The sequence below is a fragment of the Lonchura striata genome, chromosome 8, assembly GCF_046129695.1.
Source record: "Lonchura striata isolate bLonStr1 chromosome 8, bLonStr1.mat, whole genome shotgun sequence".
In the NCBI taxonomy this organism is placed as follows: Eukaryota; Metazoa; Chordata; class Aves; order Passeriformes; family Estrildidae; genus Lonchura; species Lonchura striata.
The window spans coordinates 1,848,183-1,871,932 of NC_134610.1; the positions used below are offsets into that span (position 1 = coordinate 1,848,183).

The following is a 23,750-nucleotide window of genomic DNA, read 5'->3' on the forward strand; positions in this document are numbered from 1 at the left end:
ACTTTGGAAGCTGCCGTAACAATCACGATGTGAGTAAAACTCCCAGTGCATTCAGTGATCACGATCCAAGCAGGGGCAATCCAAGATCCCCTATTGGAGCCAGTGAAAACAGAAATTCTGAAGCCTTTAACCTCGCTGCTCCAGCCCAGACCTCCTCGAGTGTGCTCACAGAGCCCGACCAGTTCCACCACAGAGCTTCGTTGTTATCCAGCTCCGTCTGCTTTTCCTCCAAAAGTAGAGTCCACATCTGCAAAGTGACAAAGTCAGCATTTACACTTTCCCCAGCTATCTGGCATATTTTGAATTTTTGAGGATTAATGTCGCGAACAGGCAGCGCTGTTTGTCTGCAGCCCAGACAAAATCCTTTGGCCAATGAGTGCAAGTCTGTTTGCAATTTTGAGGGGAGCACAGCTTAGTTTGAAAGGAAATCTGAAAGTAATATACTTCATTTTTCTTCTTAGTCTAGGATCTGGATTCTTTCCTTTAGTTATCCATGTGGAATCACAGAATGGTTTGGGTTGGAAGGGACTTAAAGATCCCATTCCACCCTTGCCATGGCAGGGACACCTTCCACTGTCCCAGGCTGCTCCAGCCTGGCCTTGGGCACTGAAGAGAAAAAAAAACTTTATTAAGCTACTACTATACTACTATAAAGGGGAAAAAAAAAAAGAAAGGAAAACACATACATAAATTTAAAATGAAAATACTCACTACCCAACTTTAACAAATTACAGTGAGACCCATTTGGATCTTTAATTAAGTATTTATCTCCTAATATAATTAATATTAAGTTTATTAGGGGAGAGAAGTTTCTCCCTTGCACTATAGACTTTCAGGAAACTGTACTACACTGACTGGAACTAAATAGAGCGAGTTCCTATTGGAAATCTGCTTTTAACCTGTGTTCTCAGAGGCGTGTCTACCTTTAATTGGTCACTTTGAGTGTCAATATCTAAACTGACCTCTTTCTTCTGAGAAGATTCTTTTTTTCCGTGTCAAACCACGACACGGAATTCCAGCCAGGAATTCCCAATTCTGGGCTGGTCCTGTCCCTCCATCCCTTATCCAAAGCCCCTCGCCAGCCTTTTCCCCTCCCTCGGATGAAAACCCAGTGCTTTCTCTTCCTCAGCCACTGAAATCTGGGTTTATTTTCCCCAGAAACCTCTTTAGAGGTCACATTTCTGTGACAAGCCGCCACTCGGCTCTCCAGAACTCTATACATTAATTTCTTGGAACGCGGCATCCCCCATCCTCAAGCGCTCTTTCCGTCCGGGCTGCTCTTTTGCCACAGAAGCAAACCATATTCCTCATAACACACCACGTAATTCTCGAGAATTACGAGTCAACGAAAGCACAAACTCGGCGCAGTTTGAACACCGACTCCCCGGCCCGGGCGAGCAGCGGCTCCGCCGCCGGGCGAGCGCCGCCCTCACGCCCGCCCTGAGGGCGCTGCCCCGGCGCCCTTTCCCCGCCTTTTCCCGGCATTTTCCCGATGTTCTGTGCCCCTCAGCCTCCCCGGGGCTCGGCTGTGAGGGGTGTGGGACAGCATCGCCTCCCTCAGCCTCCCCGGGGCTCGGCTGTGAGGGGCGTGGGGCAGCATCGCCTCCCTCAGCCCAGGGACACACACGGCGGGAGGCGCCGGCTCCGCCCGCCGTGTGAGGGGCCGGGCCGTCCCTCGCTGCCCGCGGAAGCGAAAGCGAAAGGCGGCCCCGGCAGGCTGCGGAGGTGGCCGGGAGCCGCCGGCAGCTGTGCCCCTGGCCCGCTCCGACCCGCTCCGACCCGCTCCGACCCGCTCCGACCCGGTCCGACCCGCTCCAACCCAGCCCGACCCGACCCAGCCCGGCAGCTGAGCGGTGAGGGAGGCCTCGGGTCCCTTGCAGGAGTCGCGGATAAACCAAGGGCAGCTATCGTTCATTCATGCTTTCACTTTCTCTCTCTTTCTTTAATTTTTTTTTTTTTTTTTTTTTTCCCCAGGAAACTGTAACGAAATTTCTGAATAAAACGATTCCGGGACCCACAGCCTCAGTTTTTCTCAAGCCTCTTGAGTGAAGGTGGTGTCGGCTCAGAATCGAGGTGAGGATTCCCACAACTGCCCGGGTGGGTCGGGAATTTGGGCTGCTCCTGCTGGGATTTCATGGTCCAGAGTGTCAGACCTTTGGAATATCCACCCTAAACCTTGGAGGTTCAAACCTTGCCCCCGAATTTGGGCTGCTCCTGCTGGAATATCCACCCTAAACCTTGGAGGTTCAAACCTCGCCCCTGAATTTGGGCTGCTCCTGCTGGGATTTCCTGGTCAGACAGTGTCAGACCTGTGGAATATCCACCCTAAACTTTAGAGGATCAAACCTCATCCCTGAATTTGGGATGCTCCTGCTGGGATTTCCTGGTCAGACAGTGTCAGACCTGTGGAATATCCACCCTAAACCTTGGAGGATCAAACCTTGTCCCTGAATTTGGGCTGCTCCTGCTGGGATTTCCTGGTCAGACAGTGTCAGACCTGTGGAATATCCACCCTAAACTTCAGAGGATCAAACGGCGCCCCCGAATTTGGGCTGCTCCTACTGGGATTTCATGGTCCAGAGTGTCAGACCTGTGGAATATCCACCCTAAACCTTGGAGGATCAAACGGTGCCTCCGAATTTGGGCTGCTCCTACTGGGATTTCCTGGTCCAGAGTGTCAGACCTGTGGAATAGCCACCCTAAACCTTGGAGGATCAAACCTTGTCCCCGAATTTGGGCTGCTCCTACTGGGATATCCACCCTAAACCTTGGAGGATCAAACCTTGTCCCTGAATTTGGGCTGCTCCTGCTGGGATTTCCTGGTCAGACAGTGTCAGACCTGTGGAATATCCACCCTAAACCTTGGAGGATCAAACCTCGCCCCTGAATTTGGGCTGCTCCTACTGGGATTTCCTGGTCCAGAGTGTCAGACCTGTGGAATATCCACCCTAAACCTTGGAGGTTCAAACGGTGCCTCTGAATTTGGGCTGCTCTTGCTGGGATTTCCTGGTCAGACAGTGTCAGACCTGTGGAATATCCACCCTAAACTTTAGAGGATCAAACCTTGCCCTGGCAGCCCCAGATTGGCTTGGGAGCCTTTGCACTGACCTTGGCATCTGCTCCTGGTCAGTGGCCTGGGAGCTCCCCCAAATTCCTTTTTATCTGCAACCACAAAATGCTGTGGATTCTGAATTTCAAATGATCTGCTGCGTGAAAGTGTTTCCGTTTGTGTTGAGCAGGTTTTGTAGAATCCTAGAATGGTTTGGGCTGGAAGGGACATTAAAACTCACCCAGTGCCATGGCAGGGACACCTCCCACTGTGCCAGGCTGCTCCAAGCCCCATCCAGCCTGGCCTTGGGCACTGCCAGGGATCCAGGAACAGCCCCAGCTTCTCTGGAAATCCATTCCAGCTCCTCCTCACCCTCCCAGCTGGAATTCCTTCTCAATATCCCACCCAAATCTCTTCAAGTCCGAAGCCACTCCCTGTGTCCTGTCCCTCCCCTGGAGCCCCTTCAGGCCCTCTCTGAGGTCTCCTTTTCTCCAGGCTCTCAAGCACAGAACTCACAGGCTCTTGCTATGTATGTAACAGCACAAAAATTGAATAAAGATAAATACACAGCTACCAGAACAACAAAGTTGAGTTGTGCACTGCAGAATTGCTCACATCTGTCCCTGGCTTTTATTTCCCTGTAAGGAAGGAGGTTTCAGATATCCAATGTCTGTCACTTTTGCTTATGGAATTATACAGTTTTGTTAAAAACTCTTTCACCACAGCTTCTGGTATTCCTGATACTCTGTTGCATAAAAAAATCCCCAAAGTATACACACAATGTTGTCATTTTTTTTCCTCTTCCCTCAGGTTTCCATGGATGTTCCAAGCCCCCCATTATCTCTACAAGACAATGGTTTTGTAAGTATTCCCCGATGTGCTGCCTGGGAGTAAGATCTGTATTTGACTTTTGTATTTCTGACTGAAAGTTTGTGCTGCCACTGCTTCTGCTTGTCTCACCTTCTTCCACCCTTTAAGACTTGGAACATTCCCCATTTCCACCTGCTGTTTCCTTAGGGAGAATCCCATTCCCAAGATTCTGCATCCCAGATCCTCGCAGAACTTTCTGTCCTGCCTCTCTTGCTCATCTGTCTTTGTGGAGGATTTCCAGGGAATTTCCCTTCTCCTAGGATTCAGCTCCAGCAGTGCACAAGTGATCTGGATGGGACTTTCCCTGGGGTTTCTTGTGTTTTCTTGGTTATTTTTTTCCTTCTTTCAGGATGAAAACTGTCATGTCAAACCAATTTTTTTTTAGAAAAGAACAGGCATTCTTTTTCTTATTATCTTCCAGCTGTTGGCACGTGCATCTTTTTTATTCCCTGCACTCAATCCCTGGAGTGAAGGAATATTTTTCCCATTGTAACTAAGACACAGATGGGTATTTCCCTGTTGCTTAGTTTGAAACTGGAAGGAGCACTTTATATTTTATGATTTTTAGGAAATGCCCAGCATTACCAAGAGAACTGACAAGATCATCTCATTCAGATCTTTTCCATGGATTATCGAATTTAGACCCTTTCCATGCCTAAATTTCATGGTTCCTATTCAAGCTTTATGTAATCTTGAGTAAAAAGGGAGGGAATATTTCAGCAGATCTTTTTGGATTTATTTTTTTTCTGCAGAATATTGCAGCCATAGAAGCAAAACAGAACAGAGATTTTCTCTCTCTTTGGGCTTTGTAATTTCCCTGCCCTTGTGAACTTGTGCCCTGAATTTCAATTCTGAAATGGGTCTTTTATCACCTTCCTTGATATTATCTTTTATTATCCATTCTCCCTCAGCTTGGAAGATCAACGTTCCATTTTTTATTGACAGCTTCTCCTGGAGGAGCTGCTGAGAAAGCACAGAGCTAAACATTTGTGGCTTTGAGTGGCTTAGTTCTGTGTGGAAGAACATGGAGACAGCTTGATTTATTTTTTAGCTAAATATTACCCTGGTCATTTTAGCTGTTGGATAATTAGCAAATAATAATGGCTGGCCAGTAATTCACATTTTCATCGATTTTTGTCCTGTCCAGCCATTAAAATAATTCAACTATTTGACCTAAGTGAATGATGTTTTAATTTTTTTTGGCTAAACTTTTGATTTTTTTAAAGATTGTTTTAGAATTGTTTGGGGTGTCTCAGTTGTTGCCCAACAGAGGAGAAAATCAATGTGTGCCTCTTCTCTCTGCAGAGTTTGGTATCCCCTGATCCAAGGACATCCAAGGAAGAGATGGAAAAACTTAGGGAAGAGCTGAGGATGTGGAAGGCAAGTTCTGTAAAGCACATGGAATCATGGAAATTTGCTAAAAGAAATAGATCGGCGCATCCTTGTAGAATCAGATCAAATGCCCCACATTTATAACATCTTTAATTTGTTCTCTTCTTCAGTGCTCTGTACTTGTGTTGATCCCACTCATTTAAGTTTAATATTTACCCAACGTGTTAAAAATCAACACATACAAAGGGCTTACCCAAACTTTCGTCTGTTCCTCTAGAAAGAAAACTCTAAAAAATGTAAAATCTTGTTTTTGCTCTCCAGAACAGAGTGAAAGAGGCTGAAACTGTCAAAGTTGACCTTCTCTCCAAATTAAGTGCTGCTGACAGAGCAGAGAAGAAGCTGACAGAGCAGAGGGAGCAGCAGAAACATCGTAGGGACAGAATGATCAGATGGGAGGTATGGAGAGGGCTGGTGGAGTTTGGAGGGCTGGGAAGGAGCTGTGGGTTGGGAAAACGGGAAGAAAATTCCCATTTTCAGTGGCTTTACCAGTGTTGGTGGTCAGATGTTCCCCACATTTTTTGCTGCACTTTAGTTTTTCACTGGCAGGCAAAGAGGCAGTGCAATAAACTGAATCTGTTTTGGGATGAAACCTGACAAAACCAACCTTCCTCTTCCAAAATTCTCCCCTGCTGATGAGTTTCAGCTCTGGGTGAGGGGGATGAAGCCCAGTGGGGTGATTCCACTGCTTTGCCAACTCCCTGTTCTGTGAGAGGTCACAGCACCCAAAGGATCAGCATTTCTTAAGTGCCAGTGAGCTGGGCAAGAGCCAGGGCCTGACTGAAGAGGGATTTTCCTTCTAGAGCTGCTTGGTTCCAGAACCTCTTGGTTCATTCCCTCAATATTCCATGTGCAGGAGCAGCAGAAGGTTCCACAGGCTGCCAAGGAGGTGCTTCCAGTGAGCTTTGGCAAATCACCGATGAGAAATTCTGGCTTCAAGCTATTACAATATAATTAATAGCTTAAACACACTCAGGTTGGGCAGAGGTTTTCTGAAAGCTGATTTTGGTTCTTTGATCACAGAAGTTTGGATTTGTACCCAGGAAGGGTCGTTATCATCATCAGGCTTTGGCCTTCAGCTGGTGGGAAGTGGTCCAAGTGTCTGCAGTGGTTGCTGACATCCCAGGAGCCACCTTGTGATTGTGGCTGGCTGGAGCTGACAACATCTGCTCTGTTTCCTTCTCATCCTCTGACATTCCCTTCCAGGAAATCCTGGGTTTGCTCACAGAACTTGGTGTCCAAGCAGGATTCTGGAGGAATTACAGAGCAGACAGGAGGAGGGAGAAGGACATGAAGAGGGAAGAGCAGCAGCATGGCAGAAACTGCCCAGATGTTGCTGAAATATATTTCTGTCTTTATTTAAGTGTTTCATTTTGCATTTCATCTTTTTGGCCTGTAGCTAGAGCTCTTCCTGCTAAGGCAAGAAAACACTGAGCTGAGAAAAGAGATTGAAAAGCTCAAAGAAGACCTGGAAGAACACAGTTCCCAGGATAATCTGGTAATAAAGGGGGTGGAATATTTGCAAATTGGTCTTTTAGAAGGGCAGGGTTTTATTTTTAGAGAATGGTTTGGGTTGGAATTGACCTTAAATCCCATGTCATTCCAACCCCAGGGACACCTTCCACTGTCCCAGCGTGCTCCAGGCTCTGTCCAAGCTGGCCTGGGACATTCCAGGGATCCAGGGGCAGCCCCAGCTGCTCTGGGAATCCTCAGAATCTGTCCCTCTTAAAGGCTGTTGGGGCCACTTGTTCAGCATTTGAACTAATTTCAATATGAAATAAACCTGAAAGTTGCTTATTTTCCCTGGCAAGACAGTTTGAAGCAGGCAGATATGGAAATAAATCCAAGAGGTACTAAAAGTGTGAGAGGAATGGAAAAGAAACTAGACATTGATTAAATGGAAGGCAGTGGAATCAAAACCATTCATAGCATTGGTAATTTTCAAGTTTTCTTTTTCTTGTGTCAATTCTGAAGTTGGAGATTAAAAAGAAGGTGGCAGAAATGAAATTGAAGTTCACTCACCTGAAAGAGATGAAGCATGATGGGGCAGAGATGGATATGGACACCCACTGTGTTTTTGGGGCAGCCACAAAAGTTCCCTTCAGACTCAATCAGAACCAGGCACTGCTGACTTTTGAAGATGAAGAAGGTAGGATGAGTATTTTAATTATAAAATTAATGTCTCTGATGTATTTCACCTGCTAGTGGTGTGGTTTTCCCCCAAGGGTGTTTTGAATGGAACAGGAAAAAATCTTTTGTTAATATTTTGTACAATAAGAGCATCTTTTGACAGCTTAGAAATTTTACTAGTCACACTCAAATCTAATAGATTTATTTTATATGTATAATTAATATATTTGCTATTTTATTGTATGTTTTAATAGTACTGTATATTGTTATTATTAAAGTTGATATAATATTTTGTTATTATATTATATTCGGCCTACATAAAACCACAGAGATTTAATGGAAATAGACATGGATGCTTGGGATCTGGTTGCCTAATTATTAATTATTTCTCCTTTACTGATGCAAAAGGAGATTTTTTTTTAAAGAGGCTGGGCAATAATTTGGGATTTACAATGATGAAACAAAGCTTTTCGTGTTTGATTTCCCTCAGTTGCCCTGAGACTGACAAAGAGGAGCAAGCACTGTGTGAACCTGGACGACAGAACAGCAAATGTGACAGTGAAGCCTTTTGAACTTGACATGGGATTCCAATTTGAGGTAAACAGCTGAAATATGCAACTCTCAAAATCTGAGCTCTTTAAAAGCTTTAGGTTCTTTTTTTTTTTTTTTTTCAGTGTTTTCAGTCACAAAGTGCACAAAAATTTGATATTTTTAGCTCCATGTCACAGTGTCTGGAAAGAAGATCAATGTTTCAGACATACCTGAGCTTCCCATTCCTGAAGATTGGATGAGAGACAAACTTGAGCTGTGTTTCTACAGAACTGAGCAGGCAAAAGGAGAAAGAGAAATAGAAAATGTCACCTACAACAGGGGCACTGGGACAGCTGTCATCACATTCCTCAAACCTGGAGGTAGAGTCTGGAATATTTTCTTCTCCAAATTCAGGCCAAATTGTCCATCCTGGGTTCTGTTCTGGGGTCACCACTGAGTGTTGCACTCTCCCCACAGGGAGTTCAGGGATCCCCCTGAGATGTGGGGAAATAAAGCAGTTTTTCATCACATCCTTTTGGAGCAAACTGCTCACAGTTCATGAGCTTTCTTTCAGAACTTTTCCAAAAAAATCTATTTTTTTTTTTTTCCTCTGCACTGCCAGGCACTCATACTGCAAACAGCAAATGAGGAAAATGTTTGATTTTAGCTCCTGTTGCAGGACAGTGCAGCTGGACAGGCATTCCTACTGCCCAGCTGGATGGAATTCCATGATCAGTGGAGCCACATCCACTTGGAGCAGCTGCTTTAGAATTATTTCAGAGCTTTGCGGGCATTTAATGATGTTGCTTTTTGTGTTGGAAGTGCCAAATAAACTCTTTGCAGAATGCACATGAAGACTCTACAAGTGTGCCATCCTATGTTAGTTTCTACATCCACAAAGAGGAGCCTGGTCTTTGAAACGTTTATAAAATACTGGTTAAATTACATTAAGTAATTACCTGTTTTTTTTTGTTGTTTTTTTTTTTTTTTAATCTCTTACAGCAAGCTACAGCTTTGTGGGATATACTGAATACCCTTTCTGTGCAGAGGAAAGGTGGTTCTTCCTTTCTGTCTCCCCACATTTCGATTTCCACTTGAGGAGATTTCAGGTAAAAGAATCTACTCCAGGCTGATAGAACAGATAAGTGGGAAATAGGAGGATGGGCAGAATTTTCACACCTTTTGTGTGAGCTTCACAGTGGGTGTGAAATAGGCTGTTGAGTTCATGTGAGGCTGAAACTTATTTTTCAAGGGTGTGCTTGTCTTTCCTTGATGGAATTATCCCAGCACTCCCCACATGGCTGTGCTGGGCTGTTTGGGAAGGAGTTTAAGCACAAAGCTCTGCCAGGATCCCAGAGTCCAGCAAATGCAACATTTGCTCATCCATTCCTTGATTTCACTCCTCCATTCAGCCCAAATGTGACTCTGTCACACAGAGCTGCCTCATCATCCTCTCCCTCCAGTTGTCTGCTGCTTTAGGAGCAGATGGCGAGCAGGTCAGCATTGTGTGTGTAATTAGAGCTTTGTAATTAAGGCACGGGCTGGGCAGTGTGCAGGACACCCAGCGGGGTTCTCTGGGCTGTGTCCTGGCAGGGATTTGAGATCCTCAAATCCAGAGAGTGGCCGTGTTAAGGAGTGCAGGACACACCAGTTACGGTGTGGGCTCAGAACATGGAACCACAGAATCTCCTGAGCTGGAAGGGACCCACAGGATCATGGATCCAGCTCCTGGCCCTGCACACACACCCCCAAATCCCACCCTGAGCACCCCTGGAGCAGTGTCCAAACTTTCCTGGAGCTCTGGCAGCCTTGGGACTGTGCCCATTCCCTGGGGAGCCTGGGCAGTGCCAGCACCCCCTGGGGGAAGAGCCTTTCCCTGAAATCCAACCTAAATCTGCCCTGGCTCAGCTCCAGCTGTTCTCTGCTCCCAGAGAGCAGAGATGGGAACTGTCCCTCAGGAGGAAGCTCCAGACTGGGATGAGTTTCCCCTCACTCTCCTCCAACAAACCAAGTGCCCTCAGCTGCTCCTCCATGGCCCCTCCAGAGCCCTCTTTGTAGAGTGAATCCAGAATTCCTGCTTTTCCCAGAGAAATTTCCACTATCTAAAGTCTTAACCTCATCAGAGATCCCAGCCACACCCCAGTGAGGAATTTCATTCCCACCTCTCCCAGTTCCTTTGAGTGCACAGCTGCTGTATAATCCAGATTTGTTCTTTCCTCCCCAGCCACACTGCAGGGTTTCCAAGAAAACCATTCTGCTGAAAGGAATCTCAGATGTGGAAGAGGATGAAGAAAGTGTGCAGGACATGATTGAAATTCACTTCCAAAAGCCAAGCAATGGTGGGGGGGAGATAGAGGAAATCAAATACATCTCCAGAGGAGCAGCCTATGTTTATTTTGAGGAGGATACTGGGAATGCCACCTCAGAAATCACAGGGCACTCATGAAGTTCTGAGGTTTTGTTCCTCGGGGATTTATGTAGATAGTGTGCTTTGATGCTCTGAAATGGATCCTGTAGAAAAGGAGTCCCTGCCTTCCTGATTTGTCTCATGGCACTGACTTTGCATTGGAAGTCAGCAAAACTCCCTGCCTGTGTTGCAGATTAAAGGCACAGCCCAAGCCTTCAGCAGCCCCTGAAACATCTCAGATTCTCTGCAATTTTCCATAGTTTATACCTTGCAGGTTTTAAGATACTCCAGAGTGGGATGAGTGCATGATTTCTTACATTCTGGATACAAAAGCCATATTTAATCCCAGCCCAAGCCTCCTCACAGTGCTGCTTTGTTTGAAGTGCCAGAGCTTCAGAAGGTGGCTCTGACACAGCTCCAGTCCTGCTGAGGTTGCTGAGTGAAACACCTGAAAGAATCCTGTAATTTCATAAAAGCCACTTTATTAAATTAGTGATAGAATTAAAATAGAAAAAGGGGGCGTGCAAAACAAATTGCACTTAAGAAATGCCCTGGTATTTGCTGCCTTTAGCTGTTTGTAGCCTGCTTTATTGTTTGATTTTAATATTTGTTTCTGCAATTCCGTTTTTCCTCAGTTTTGTTCATGATTTTGGCTATTCTAAACTATTTCAGCCAAGGATTGATCTGGTGCTGTACCTGGTTTTGTAACAATGCTGGTGAACAGCCCTGTGGGATCTGGTGGTCCCAGGCTGGGAGGGCTTGGACAGAGTAATTTTCCAAGGAGGAATGTTTTTCCTTTTCTGCTGTCGTCCTTGGAAAACAAATCCTCCTCTGATTTTGCACTTTTACCATCCTTGGGGGCTGAAATGGTTTGGTCCCAACAATCTTGACTCCAAACTAACATGAGCATGGCATTGGAAAGAATTTATTTTTGGGGTATTTGACATCTTGGTATGCAGGGAAAGGAGAGGGAATACCTAAGGGATTATTATTCCAGACAAACTGTTAATTTGCAATAGATAAAAGTTGAATATGGAAAATGAAGAGGCTGCAAACACCACAGTTTATTTTGAATTTGCTGTTGAGTGAGATACATGTGACTGTAGCACCTCTCACTGTTTAGGGCCTGCAAAGGCAGGGATTGACTACCTGACCACTGTAAAATAATAATAATAATAACTTCAAACAAAGTAGTGCTGAAGTATTTATGGACATTGTGCACTTTTGCACTCTCAGAAACTTAGTAAGACCAGACACCTTAAAAAGAGAGGGGGGAAAACCTGAGAAAGGTAAAAAATGTCATGAATTTCAACTGCATCTCACTGATAAATATTGAGAAGTAAATCCTTAAAAAGGAAAAAGCTCAAAATTCTCATAAGGATTAGTGAGAAGCTGCAGGTTTTAAAGCCCAGAAAACAAATCAGATTTTTACATTTGAAAGACAGTGTAAATGTCTTGTCTTTGTCTCTGATGAATTATGGCTTGTGATGATTACCCTGTTCAATTTTAAAGCAGCAGCGGTGCTTTAAAGGCTGGAGACTGGTTTTAATGATGGAAAACAAGAATAAAGCGTCAGTGATGTTTCTGTAAACGGTAATATCCTTTTTTCCTCCACGCTGGGGTAACTTTCTCTCGGGCTGGGAGGTTTTTATTCCCAAATTACACACGGGGACATTTCCCAGCTGCAGCTTTCACCCAGACATGGGTGTCCACTGAGGCACGGGGCTGTCTGGGGCCGTGGGAGCCTTTGGGGTGCCACCCGAGCGTCCCTGCCCATGTGGGACAGGGGGAAGGAATTCCTGCCTGGCAGGGTGGGCAGCCCTGGCACAGGTGCCCAGAGCAGCTGGGGCTGCCCCTGGATCCCTGGCAGTGTTCCCTGGCCCTGCATGTCCCTCTCCACGTGTATCTCTCCATGCATGTCCCAGCCCATGTATGTCCCATCTATGTACCTCCATGTGTATGTCCCAGTCCACTCCTGTCCTTCACGTGTGTCCCTGCCTGTCTCTCCATGCCTGCCCTTCTCCCTTGTGTCCCTTTCCATGCGTGTCCCTCTCCATGTGTATCACTCTCCATGCGTGTCCCAGTCCATGTCTGTCCTCCACGTGTGTCCCTCTCCATGTGTGTTTCTGTCCCTCTCCATGCGTGCCCTTCTCCCTTGTGGCCCTCTCCATGTGTGTCCCTGCCCACGTATTTGTCCCTGTCCCTGCACATCCCTCTTCATACATGTCCCAGTCCATGTGAGTCCCTCTCCATTTGTGTCCCAGTCCATGTGTGTCCCTCTCCATGTGTGTCCCTGTCCATGTCTGTCCTTCTCCACGTGTGTCCCTCTCCATGTGTGTTTCTGTCCCTCTCCATGCGTGCCCTTCTCCCTTGTGTCCCTCTCCATACCTGTCCTCCACGTGTGTCCCTCTCCATGTATGTCCCTGTCCCTCTCCAGTCTGCCCTTCTCCCTTGTGTCCCTGTCCATGTATTTATCCCTCTCCATGTGTGTCCCTCTCCATACCTGTCCTTCTCCATGTGTGTCCCTCTCCATGCGTGTCCCTGTCCCTCTCCACGCATGCCCTTCTCCACGTGTCCCTTGTCCATGTCCTGAGTGACTGCAGCTCTAAAAAAACTACCCTACCTAAAAAAAAAGAATGCAAATTTCTATACTAAAAAATAAAAACCTCCTCAGACCTTAAAACAAACAAGGCAAAGTAACCCAAAAGTTCTTTCTATACTTTCTAACAAAAACTAAGTACAAGTGTAACTAACTGTAAGTATAATGTGAAATCAACAAAATATGCATTAACCTATTATGAAATTCTATGCCTATAAAAATTAATAAAAGTAATAAAAAACGATCAAAAGTTCTTAAAGATATGCTTGTCCATTAAAGGGCAATAAGTCCCGACATGCGTCCACAGCGCTATAAACAAACATACATCATGTTACAAATATTTATAATAAACATACCCCATTGCCTACAAAGCTTTATTAGATTATAACATTTAATTTTTCATCCGCGTTTCAGTCCCTGGGTGTGTGTACCTGTCCCCGCGTGTCCCCGCGCATCCCGGTGCCCGTTCCCGGCCCATTCCCGGTGCCCGTTCCTGGTCGATTCCCGGCCCATTCCCAGTGCTCATTCCCGGTGCTCATTCCCGGTGCCCGTTCCCGGTGCCCATTCCCGGCCGGAGGGGCGGGCGGGGCCGCGCTGCGTTCCCGTCCCCGTCCCCGCTCCCGTCCCCGTCCCCGTCCCCGTCCCCGTCCCCGTCCCCGTTCCCGTCCCCGTCCCCGCTCCCGTTCCCGTTCCCGTCCCCGTCCCCCCCGGGCTGGGGGCGGTCCCGGGGGCGGCCCCGCCGCTTCCCCGCCGCTTTCGCTTTCGCTTTCGCTTGCCCGCCGGGCCCGCTCGATCCGCGCCCTTCCCGCTGGGATCCGCATCGCGCTGGGATCCGCATCCCGGTGGATTCCCGTCCCGGTGAGATCCCTTCCCGGTGGGATCCGCATCCCGGTGGATTCCCGTCCCGGTGAGATCCCGTCCCGTTGGAGCAGCCATGGTAAGTGCCGGGGCCGGGAGGAGCTGGGGGAAAAGCGCTGGGAAAGGCTGGAAAGGGAACTGGGGAGGGATTGGGGACAAGGATGGAGGGACAGGAGCCAGGGAATGGCTCCCACTGCCAGAGGGCAGGGATGGCTGGGAGATTGGGAATTGGGAATTCCTGGCTGGGCTGGAATTCCCAGAGCAGCTGGGGCTGCCCTGGATCCCTGGCAGTGTCCAAGGCCAGGCTGGACAGGGTTTGGAGCAGCCTGGCACAGTGGGGGGCTCCCTGCCCATGGCAGAGCTGGATTGGGATGAGCTTTAAGGTCCATCCCAACCCAAACCGCTCCAGGATTTGCCAGGAAGCCCCAGCAGGACCCGTTGTCACCAGAGGCGCTGCCCCATTCCCGGCCCCATTCCCTCCAACTCCTCCCGCCGCATTCCCGGCCCCATTCCCGGCCCTATTCCCTCCCCATTCCCTCCCCATTCCCGGCCCTATTCCCTCCCCATTCCCTCCCCATTCCCGGCCCCATTCCCTCCAACTCCTCCCGCCGCATTCCCTCCCCATTCCCGGCCCTATTCCCTCCCCATCCCCGCCTAATTCCCGGCCCTATTCCCTCCCCATCCCTGCCCCATCCCTGCCCCATCCCTGCCCCATTCCCTGCCCCATCCCTGCCCCATTCCCTCCCCATTCCCTGCCCCATCCCTGCCCCATTCCCTCCCCATTCCCTGCCCCATCCCTGCCCCATTCCCGGCCCTATTCCCTCCCCATTCCCTCCCCATTCCCTCCCCATTCCCTGCCCCATTCCCACCCCATTCCCTCCCCATTCCCTCCCCATTCCCGGCCCTATTCCCTCCCCATTCCCTCCCCATTCCCTGCCCCATTCCCACCCCATTCCCTCCCCATTCCCTCCCCATTCCCGGCCCCATTCCCTACCCCATTCCCGCCCCATCCCCACCCCATTCCCTCCCTATTCCCACCCCATTCCCTCCCCATTCCCTCCCCATTCCCGGCCCCTCCCGCAGCGCCCATCCCTGCCTGGGAGCAGCTGCTGGGCACAGACGCGTCTCGGGAGTGATTCAGCACCAGCCGTGTGTTTTTGGGGAATTTTTCCCCCCCTAACCCCACTAGCAGGCCCGAGTGTTGCTCCCAAACACCAGCTGGGAAGGTGTGAGCGCTGTCTGGCAGCTCCGGCTGTGCCAGGCGTGAGAAAATCCCGCCTGCATCCCGGAGCATCCTGTTGGTATTCCCTCCGTGCCGCCTCCTCGCAGCCGGGACTGGCTCTCACACCGGCCTCGCCGCCGGGATAATTGGCTGCTGTAATTAATTAAAAGCTCCTGGCTCTCGGGATTTGATGGGGTTGTCTCCAGAGCCGTGGTGGTGCCCAGGATTTTGGGCAGGCATCGCTCACTCAGCAGCACGTTCTGCTCTGGAGCTGGGATGCTGTTTTAGGCAGCCCAGGTCCAGGAAAACAAACAAACAAACAAAAAAACCAACCAACCACACAAAAAAAACCCCAATAAAAACAACTTAAGAGAAGTTTAGAACTTTAAGAGAAGTTTAAAACTTAAAGAGAAGTTTAAAACTTAAAGAGAAGTTTAAAAATTAAGAGAAGTTTAAAACTCAAGAGAAGTTTAAAGAATTCAGATGGAGTAACTGACCTCAAGTGCAGTTACTGACAGCTCGTTCCCGCAAACGCTGCCATGCAGAAAAACCAAATTTATCTCCTTTTTTCCAAAAAGTCAGCTAACTGTTCGATGTGGTCAGTGCTCCACAATTTCCACAAAAAAAGGGCAAAAGTGCTGGGAATGGGAGTAGGAGCCTTTCAGAGTGGGAATTTTGGGTCCCCGCTGATGTTGCTGTGTCACAGGCCATGGGCTGGGATCCACAATTTCCACAAAAAAAGGACAAAACTGCTGGGAATGGGCTGGGAATGGGAGCGGGAGCCTGGCAGGGTGGGAATTTTGGGTTCCCACTGACGTTGCTGTGTCACAGGCTGGGAATGGGCTGGGAATGGGAGCGGGAGCCTGGCAGGGTGGGAATTTTGGGTTCCCACTGACGTTGCTGTGTCACAGGCTGGGAATGGGCTGGGAATGGGAGCGGGAGCCTGGTAGGGTGGGAATTTTGGGTTCCCACTGACATTGCTGTGTCACAGGCCATGGGCCGGGATCCACAATTTCCACAAAAAAAGGACAAAACTGCTGGGAATGGGCTGGGAATGGGAGCAGGAGCCTGGCAGGGTGGGAATTTTGGGTCTGCACTGACATTGCTGTGTTGCAGGCTGGGAATGGGCTGGGAATGGGAGTGGGAGCCTGGCAGGGTGGGAATTTTGGGTCCCCGCTGAGGTTGCTGTGTCGCAGGCTGGGAATGGGTCGGGAATGGGAGCGGGAGCCTGGCAGGGTGGGAATTTTGGGTCTGCACTGACGTTGCTGTGTCGCAGGCTGGGAATGGGCTGGGAATGGGAGTGGGAGCCCGGCAGGGTGGGAATTTTGGGTCCCCGCTGACGTTGCTGTGTCACAGGCTGGGAATGGGAGCGGGAGCCTGGCAGGGTGGGAATTTTGGGTCCCTGCTGAGGTTGCTGTGTCGCAGGCTGGGAATGGGTCGGGAATGGGAGCGGGAGCCTGGCAGGGTGGGAATTTTGGGTCTGCACTGACATTGCTGTGTCGCGGGCTGGGAATGGGAGCAGGAGCCTGGCAGGGTGGGAATTTTGGGTCCCCGCTGACGTTGCTGTGTCACAGGCTGGGAATGGGCCGGGAATGGGAGCGGGAGCCTGGCAGGGTGGGAATTTTGGGTCCCCGCTGACGTTGCTGTGTCGCAGGCCGCGGGCCGGGCTGGTGGCGGCTCCAGGACCGTTGTCATCGGCGGTGTCCCCGCGGGGCTCCTGCAGGACGAGCTGGTGGCCGACATCCTCACCATCCACTTCCAGCGCTCCCGCAACCGCGGCGGCGACGTGCGCCGGGTCACCTTCCCCACCCGCTGCCCGGGCGTCGCCCTCGTCACCTTCGAGGACGCGGGAGGTGATTTCAGTCAGCGTGCTTTTCTCCTGCTCTGAGAAGCAAAACCAGTGAGATTTCTGAGTCAGAAATGCAATTTATTAGGGAAAGGGAGCAAAGAAGCAAATACATGCTGTGGGAACGCCAGGCTTGCTCTGGGCTCCCGTGTGCTGGTGGAATTCCTCCTCCAAGCCGTGATTCCAGAGAAAAACTGTGCAGGCTCTTGTTGTTCAGTCTCAAGGCAGTTTATTGTTGGTTATCTAAAAGATTGTCTTGGTCAGCGGCCTGGGCAGGGGCACACACACACCCTGACATCCTCCCTGTCTGTGTCTTCTTCTCTCTCCCCCCCAGGGCTGCTGCTATCTTTTATATGATATATTACATATTACATGTTTATAATTTTCCCCCAATACCTACTACCTATATTACAAAGTGCTTTTCTACTCTAAACCAAGAACATGGAGGTGAGGAAGAAGAAGGAGGAAGAACAGGACCAGCCCACTTTCCTCCATCTTAGAACTTCTGACCCCCATGTACAAAGTAAAAACCCCCCTGTACATGTGTTAAAACCCCCCTGTACAATACTAAAAAAAATTCCCCTCTGTTTTGTAACTACTTTTACTATCCCATCTAACCCTTTTGTGACTGCTTGTTCCACCTTCAAAGTTGGTAACTCATTCCATGGCTCAAACCCAAAATCACAGCTGTTTGCAGCTGCCTGCCAGGGTCTAGAATGCTCCTGACCAAGGCCTGGAACCTCCAAAAATGTCTGAGGGACATTTTGAGTTCCCACAACATACAACAGCACAAAAGAAGAACCACTGACAGAGTTAGGGACACAACGTGACACTCTCTGGCTGGGGTGGTGGTGGCAGATGTGGTTCTGTCTGAGCACTGCTCCTGCAGACTGATGTAGTTTCCCTCTGGAGGTCCAGTGTAGAGAAAATTTTAGCTTTTCCTCTCAGAAGAGGGGATTTATTTGCTGTCTGCACAACCCCTTGATGGCATCCTTGATGGCATCGTTTGGCTCCTCCCTCCTCACCCTTCTTATCTATAAAAAATAAATCAATCACATCATCTAAAAAACTGAAAAATCTTACCTTGAACTTACTCAAAACTCTTTCACATATCCCCGGGAGGCTGAAGCCTCTCTGGTCATGGGGCCAAGATTCAGGATTTTGTTTCTCATTGAGGTAACAACTCACTGGCCATGCCAAGCATTGTGTTTGTGTGGCAGGAACAAATTCTTTTTTTTTAAAAAATACTGGGTTTTTTAATGCCAGGAATAATGGATTTATTTTGTAGCCAGGCTCTGGGGGATAAATCTCTGCCCGTTCATGTGCCAGGGAGACAGGCTCGTGTCTCTCTGAGCAGTTGGGGTGACAGATGAAATGTGAGGTGAGAGGCTGGAGGTGCCCAGTTCACTGCTCCACTGGTGCCTCAGGTTTGGCTTTTATTTAATTTTTCAGGTTCTGTGCTGCTTTGGTGTGCAGCTCTGAGCTTCACATTCAGTGTTGGTGGGCAGGGAGACAAAACAATTCCTGCTCCAGCTGGGCACCCAAATGATCCAAACCTCAGCCCAGGAGCACAAACAGCGTGGGCTGGAGAGAGAAAAACAAGCAGGGTGGGACTGCCTGGGCTGGAGCTGGAATGGGACAATGAGCTCCAAGGTGCCAGTGGAGCAGAACTGATCATTTTGTGACCAATCATCCATTTTTTGGGACCATTTTGGGTCATTTGGGTGCAGCCCTGGCTGGGCTCTGGTGCTGCCCAAGGTGGATCCATGGAGGAGATCAATTTAATAAATCCTTTGGATAAATCCCTGATTTATTCTGTGGCTCTGCCCAGCCCCTGCTCCAGGCAGCCTTTCCAACAAGTGAATTTGTTTGTTTTCAGTTGTGGAGCGCGTTCTGGAGAAGGATCAGCATCTCCTGCAGGACCAGAGGCTGCCCAGGCCCTTCCCCCTGACAGTGACCCGCTACTGCCACAACGTGAGCTCCTCCCTAAAGTCATTAGCACTGCTTTAATTGAAGGCATGGCACCCCAGTGGGGCTAAACCCCATTTATTGCTCAGATAAACATCAGCCTCAGGTGCTGTGAGGTTTAAGAGAGCAACCATAAAAAATGTTCTTTGTCACAAGGCAATATAGAAACTTTCTAACCCAATGGGCAGTTGCCACAAAGTTTATTTTGCTTTTCTAACCTGTCACCTTTACTCACTTCTGCAGCAATGAATTTACTTTTATCAGTGGCCTACTGTCACACGTACACACAGATGTTTCCGTTATAAATTCTGAACTCTCAGCTTACTCTATATGATTTCATTTCTACATTATAAACCCTTCGCCGTCTTATTGAAATAGTTTCTCACTTATTTAAGGCATATTCTTACTTACAAATATAGAAACATAAATTTATGGTTTCTCTGATTTGTGTGTGTGTATTGTATTTTTACATCAATCCAAGCTTCTTCCAAGGCTGCAGGTCAAACCCTCCTGTGTCTGTGGGAGTTTCTATCCTTCCATTTCCCACACCTAATTAATCTAGTTTTGTCAGAGCTCAGGAACACCCAGAATCACAGGATATGATTCTCTGCAGGTGCTTTTATTGAGAGCTCTGGGATCAGGGGTCGAGACCCAAATCTGACTCTGACACGGCTTTTGAGCTGAACGTATTTTATATTCTATCCTTATATAACTTACATAGTAATTATTAAACTTATATTGTTCTATTGTATACATTGACTTTATTCAATCATGAGTTTCTTGTGATTTTTCTTAAGCTTCTGACCACAGTTTCTCATGATTATTCTTTCAATTAAACAGTAATTCTATTTAATCACTAAACAATCATCACATCTAACAATTATATCATTTATCATGTACTAGCTACACAGGTACAGTTCTAGCAAGGTACAAGGCCTACATGTTCCCAGGGTGTGGCAAGCACATTTCTCTCCCTCTCAGGATTTTTCATGGATGTGCACAAAGAGAAATGAAAGAGAAAACAATTTCTATTTCTGCTCCTTGTTTTTCCCACGTGGAATGTGTTTGGAGAATTGTTTCCCTGGGGTGTTGCTTGGTTGGATTCTGGTGAGGATTGTTTGAGCCTGGTGGCCAATCCAATCCAATCCAATCCAATCCAATCCAATCCAATCCAATCCAATCCAATCCAACCCACCTGGGGCTGGGCTCAGAGAGGGTCACCAGTTGGGTTAAAGTCAGAGAAAGTAGTTTTAGTTTTAGTATCCTCCTTTTATATAGCATATTAATGTATTTTAGCATAGTTAGAATAAAGAAATCATTCAGCCTTCTGAACTGAGTCAGACATCAGCATTTCTTCCCATTGGGTTCACCTGCATTTACAATACCAGGGTATTTTTTTCAGGGCCTACTGAGCTTAATTTTCCTTCTCACCCTAAACCCCCATGCTTTTAAAACCCTTTTAGTCCCAATTATGCTTAATGCCTCATTAACTTCTCCCCTTCCCAATTGCAGGCCTTCCTCTGGGTCTCGTGCACGCTCAGCCTGGCTGTTTTCAGAGACCACTTGCTTTTGGAAGATCTGCTGCAGGAGATGCAGAAGCAGAGCCCGGGGTTGATTTTTGGGGCTCTGCAGCGTGACGGGCAGGTGGCTGTGCAGGGCTCCTTCCCAGAGCTCCGAGTGCTGAGAGAATTCCTCCTGCTGAAGGCAAAATCCCTGCCAGAGGAGCCCGAAAAAGAGGGGAAACCCCAGCAGAGAGGCAGGAGGAAGCTGCAGGAGCCCAGAGGTGCTGCAGGGATGAGGAATTCCAGCCGGGGTGCACCGAGGGAAAAATCAGTGCTGGTTCTGGACATGGATATCTATCACTACCTGATGTGCTTCCCTCCCAGAGCCCTGCAGGGAAATGAAGTTGTCATTTCTGCTGTCACCGACGGTGACATCGCCACGGTGAGCATTGAGAGTGCTGCCAGCAAGGCTGGTGTTTTGCAGGCCAAGAAAACCATTGAGAATCACTCCGTGGAGCTGCAGAAGATGCTGAGGAAGGAGAGGATCTGCCTCAAGGAGCACAGCAGGGCTGAGAAGCAGAGGTACAAGGAGCTCTGCAATAGGCTGAAGCCTCACTACCCCAAAGTGCTGGTCATGCCCTGTGACACCCACATCGACCTCGTGGGACCTTCTGCAGACGTTTTTGGGTTCACAGAGGAGGTGAAGAGGCACTCCAGGTAGGAGTGAGGGCTCCTGGAGTCTGGATTGCTCACCCAGACCGTGCCTGTGGCCCCATGGCACTGGGATGTCACTTTGTCCCACTCACAGGCTGGCAACTTTGCACAGGAGCACAGGAGGGTGACCAAGCCTGGTGCCCCCAGATACCAAATTTAGGTCAGAACAAAGCAAGAAAAAAAAAAAAAAAAAAAAGGTCACTGCATCTTTCATGAGCTTGGGGATCTCTTCTCCCCAGAAACAGCCACATTTCATTTTGGTACCTTAGTGCATTCTCATCCCAACTTGCTGTCAAGGAGTACATGATGAGAAAAGAGAAGAGGTTTTGTTTTTAGTTTTTTTGGTTTTGTTTTTGTTTTATTTTTAATAAGCTGGGTGTGCCAGCCATGTAGGAAACGCTGCAGGGAAGTTCTGTGTGAGGTTCTGTGAGGAGGTGACCACAGCAGCCAGGAATGGGGACCTTTCCTGTGCCTTTATCTGCCCAGGGACCCCTGGGAAGAGAGCTGGGACACTTGGCAGAGCAAAACACACCTGAAATGTGCTTGAGAAAGCCTTGGAAATTCTTCCTTGCGGGAAACAGGCAAGTTTGTTTTCATAGGAGCAATAATGGGCTTTGCTTCCAGCTGTAAAGGCTTCTGCAGCATCTCTTGACAGCTGATTATTTACACAGGAAGGTGTGTCCAGGGATTTGATGGGAAAATCTGGGGCTGTTCAGACTTTGGAATCAGATTCTGTTTATGCAAATCTGTTTCTGTATCCATTACAAGGTCACAAACGGTGTTTTTTTTTGTAAAACCAATTTAGAAAATAGCTTTGATTTTATGATACCTGTATGTTTAGAATAATTTGTCAGAACGTCCAGAGCAGCTTTTCTGCCTGATATGCAAGGCAGGTTTTAGGGGTTTGTGCCATTAAAGAAAAGAGTTGTCCAAAACATTGTGTCTGTGTTATTTTAACCTAATCCCAGATTTTTGGTTGGAAGCTCAAACCTGAAGCCCAAAAAATGCTCGAGGCGTTTTTTGTCATGACTGATTCTCCATTGCAGTGGTGCCAGTTAAAGCAATTTATTAAAAATGACTTTCAAAGCAGCAATTGATGAGCTTAAGTGCTTTGCTGAACTGGGAGAGGGATATTTAAAGATACTTGATAGGGAGCAGTATTTAAAGATATTTAATAATAGTAATAGTAATAATAATAATAATAATATTCATCCTTTCCAAGTTCCCCTGTGATCTGCATGTTCTCCAAGGGGCTCAGGGATGGAAAACTCCCCCTGGAGCTCTTTGGGGTCGTCCTCACAAAACCCAAGCAGAGATGGGAAGTTTTTCATCCTTGTCAGAGAGAAAATCCTCTATGAAGGGTAATCCTTTAATGAAATTAGTGCTGTTTCCCAGTGTCCACATTGAGCTTCTCAGCTTTTTTTTCTGGAGTCTCATCTTTTATTTTTTTTTTCCCTGATTCAGAGCTTTGGTATTTCCTATTTGCTCGACAGGCAGGGCAGTGGCACCGGTGTCTGTGTGAGCCCTGGCTGGTTGCTGCTGCCTGGGGGTGGATTTTGAGTCACTTTTGGCATCAGCACAGCTGGCAGCAGCACTTCAGGTGTCCTTCAGGTCTGGTTTTCTGCCAAACAGCTCCTGCTCACCCAAGGATCTGCAGTCATGACCTCAAAACCTTGGCATCACAGCTGAATAAAATGTTCTTCATGAATTCTGGCTCTGCTGGAGCAGCTCCTCTTCACATCCCCTTTGCCCCCACGTCCTTGGCACCCCTTCAGCATTATCCCATTGTTCCAGGGCTCTCCATCTGCTGCTCTCACTCCCAGGATGGAGACAAAAAGAGCTTTTTTTGCCTGGGCTGTTTGGTTTGTGGAGTGCTTTGGCGAGAGGCATCTGGGGGTGGTGGCTGGGGAATGAGGAGCAGAGCAGCTCTGGTGCTCCAGGGCTGCTTTTCCAGCTTGGATTTGGCTGGGAATGCTCCACCTTTGGCCCTGGGATGGATCCAGGGCTGGTGGTTTCTGAAACAAAACCAAACATCACTGGTGAAACACTCATTCCCTCCCTCACCACGCAGATTCCACGGGAAACAAAGGATATTTAGCTAAAACCCCTCCAATTTGGGCATGGCCATGAATATTCCAACAAATCCAACCAAGCAAACCCATGTTAGGGCTGCTCAGGGATTTGCCAGCTCTCCTTCTCACAGTTCTTTTTATGGCAAGCAAGGCTCTGCTGTCTCTATGAAATTCCACTTGAAAAATATTTGTGTGTGCGTTGGATAATATCTGGGGAAACAGCTGTTATTCCTGGATCTGCTGGTTGACTCAGGACTCTCAGGTTTGCACATTAATCTGAATAAAAAACTTCCTCGGGAGACCTCGGCAAAATATGTGTGCCCTCACCCGCTGCCCTTCCCCAGAAGGGGAGAAACAAGAGCTGTAAAAATACAAAGCCTAATTTTGATTTGAGGCACGACTCCAGCTGGAAAATAAATTTAAAAAACTACTTAAGAAGGGAGAAATAGCAGAGTGCGAGCTCAGTTCCTGGCAGCACCTGGCTACGGTCAGTGGGGAAAACACCTTAAAAAACACCTTAAAAATGCTTTAAACCCGCGAGGATTTAAGGGACATCCCTCAGCAGGAAAATATTGTCCAATTTGGAGGCCAAA

The 23,750-nt window shown here is 48.1% G+C and overlaps 2 protein-coding genes across 2 annotated transcripts; both read left to right on the forward strand.

Moving 5' to 3' along the window:
- Window positions 1-1,682: 1,682 nt before the first annotated feature.
- NMI (N-myc and STAT interactor) lies at window positions 1,683-11,967 on the forward strand. The gene is made up of 11 exons (XM_021535431.2): window positions 1,683-1,853; window positions 1,975-2,073; window positions 3,860-3,910; window positions 5,225-5,299; window positions 5,573-5,707; window positions 6,708-6,806; window positions 7,283-7,457; window positions 7,929-8,035; window positions 8,154-8,349; window positions 8,972-9,078; window positions 10,194-11,967. Exons 3-11 carry the CDS (start codon window positions 3,866-3,868, stop codon window positions 10,413-10,415), a joined length of 1,161 nt encoding a protein of 386 aa, XP_021391106.1. The 5' UTR covers window positions 1,683-1,853; window positions 1,975-2,073; window positions 3,860-3,865; the 3' UTR covers window positions 10,416-11,967.
- Window positions 11,968-13,745: 1,778 nt separating this feature from the next.
- On the forward strand, window positions 13,746-22,020 carry RBM43 (RNA binding motif protein 43). The gene is made up of 4 exons (XM_021535435.2): window positions 13,746-13,912; window positions 16,710-16,908; window positions 18,781-18,875; window positions 20,382-22,020. The coding sequence occupies exons 1-4, from the start codon at window positions 13,910-13,912 to the stop codon at window positions 21,090-21,092; spliced, it is 1,008 nt and encodes a 335-aa protein (XP_021391110.2). The 5' UTR covers window positions 13,746-13,909; the 3' UTR covers window positions 21,093-22,020.
- The last annotated feature ends 1,730 nt before the right edge of the window (window positions 22,021-23,750 follow it).

What these genes read in the sequence shown, in the direction of transcription:
- NMI (XM_021535431.2), top strand. Translation starts at nt 3,866, where the DNA reads ATGGATGTTCCAAGCCCCCCATTATCTCTACAAGACAATGGTTTT. An exon ending in ACAGAATGATCAGATGGGAG is followed by an intron (nt 5,708 to 6,707) that starts GTATGGAGAGGG and finishes TTTGGCCTGTAG; the next exon opens with CTAGAGCTCTTCCTGCTAAG. An exon ending in CACATTCCTCAAACCTGGAG is followed by an intron (nt 8,350 to 8,971) that starts GTAGAGTCTGGA and finishes AATCTCTTACAG; the next exon opens with CAAGCTACAGCTTTGTGGGA.
- RBM43 (XM_021535435.2), top strand. An exon ending in CACCTTCGAGGACGCGGGAG is followed by an intron (nt 16,909 to 18,780) that starts GTGATTTCAGTC and finishes GTTTGTTTTCAG; the next exon opens with TTGTGGAGCGCGTTCTGGAG. An exon ending in TGACCCGCTACTGCCACAAC is followed by an intron (nt 18,876 to 20,381) that starts GTGAGCTCCTCC and finishes TCCCAATTGCAG; the next exon opens with GCCTTCCTCTGGGTCTCGTG.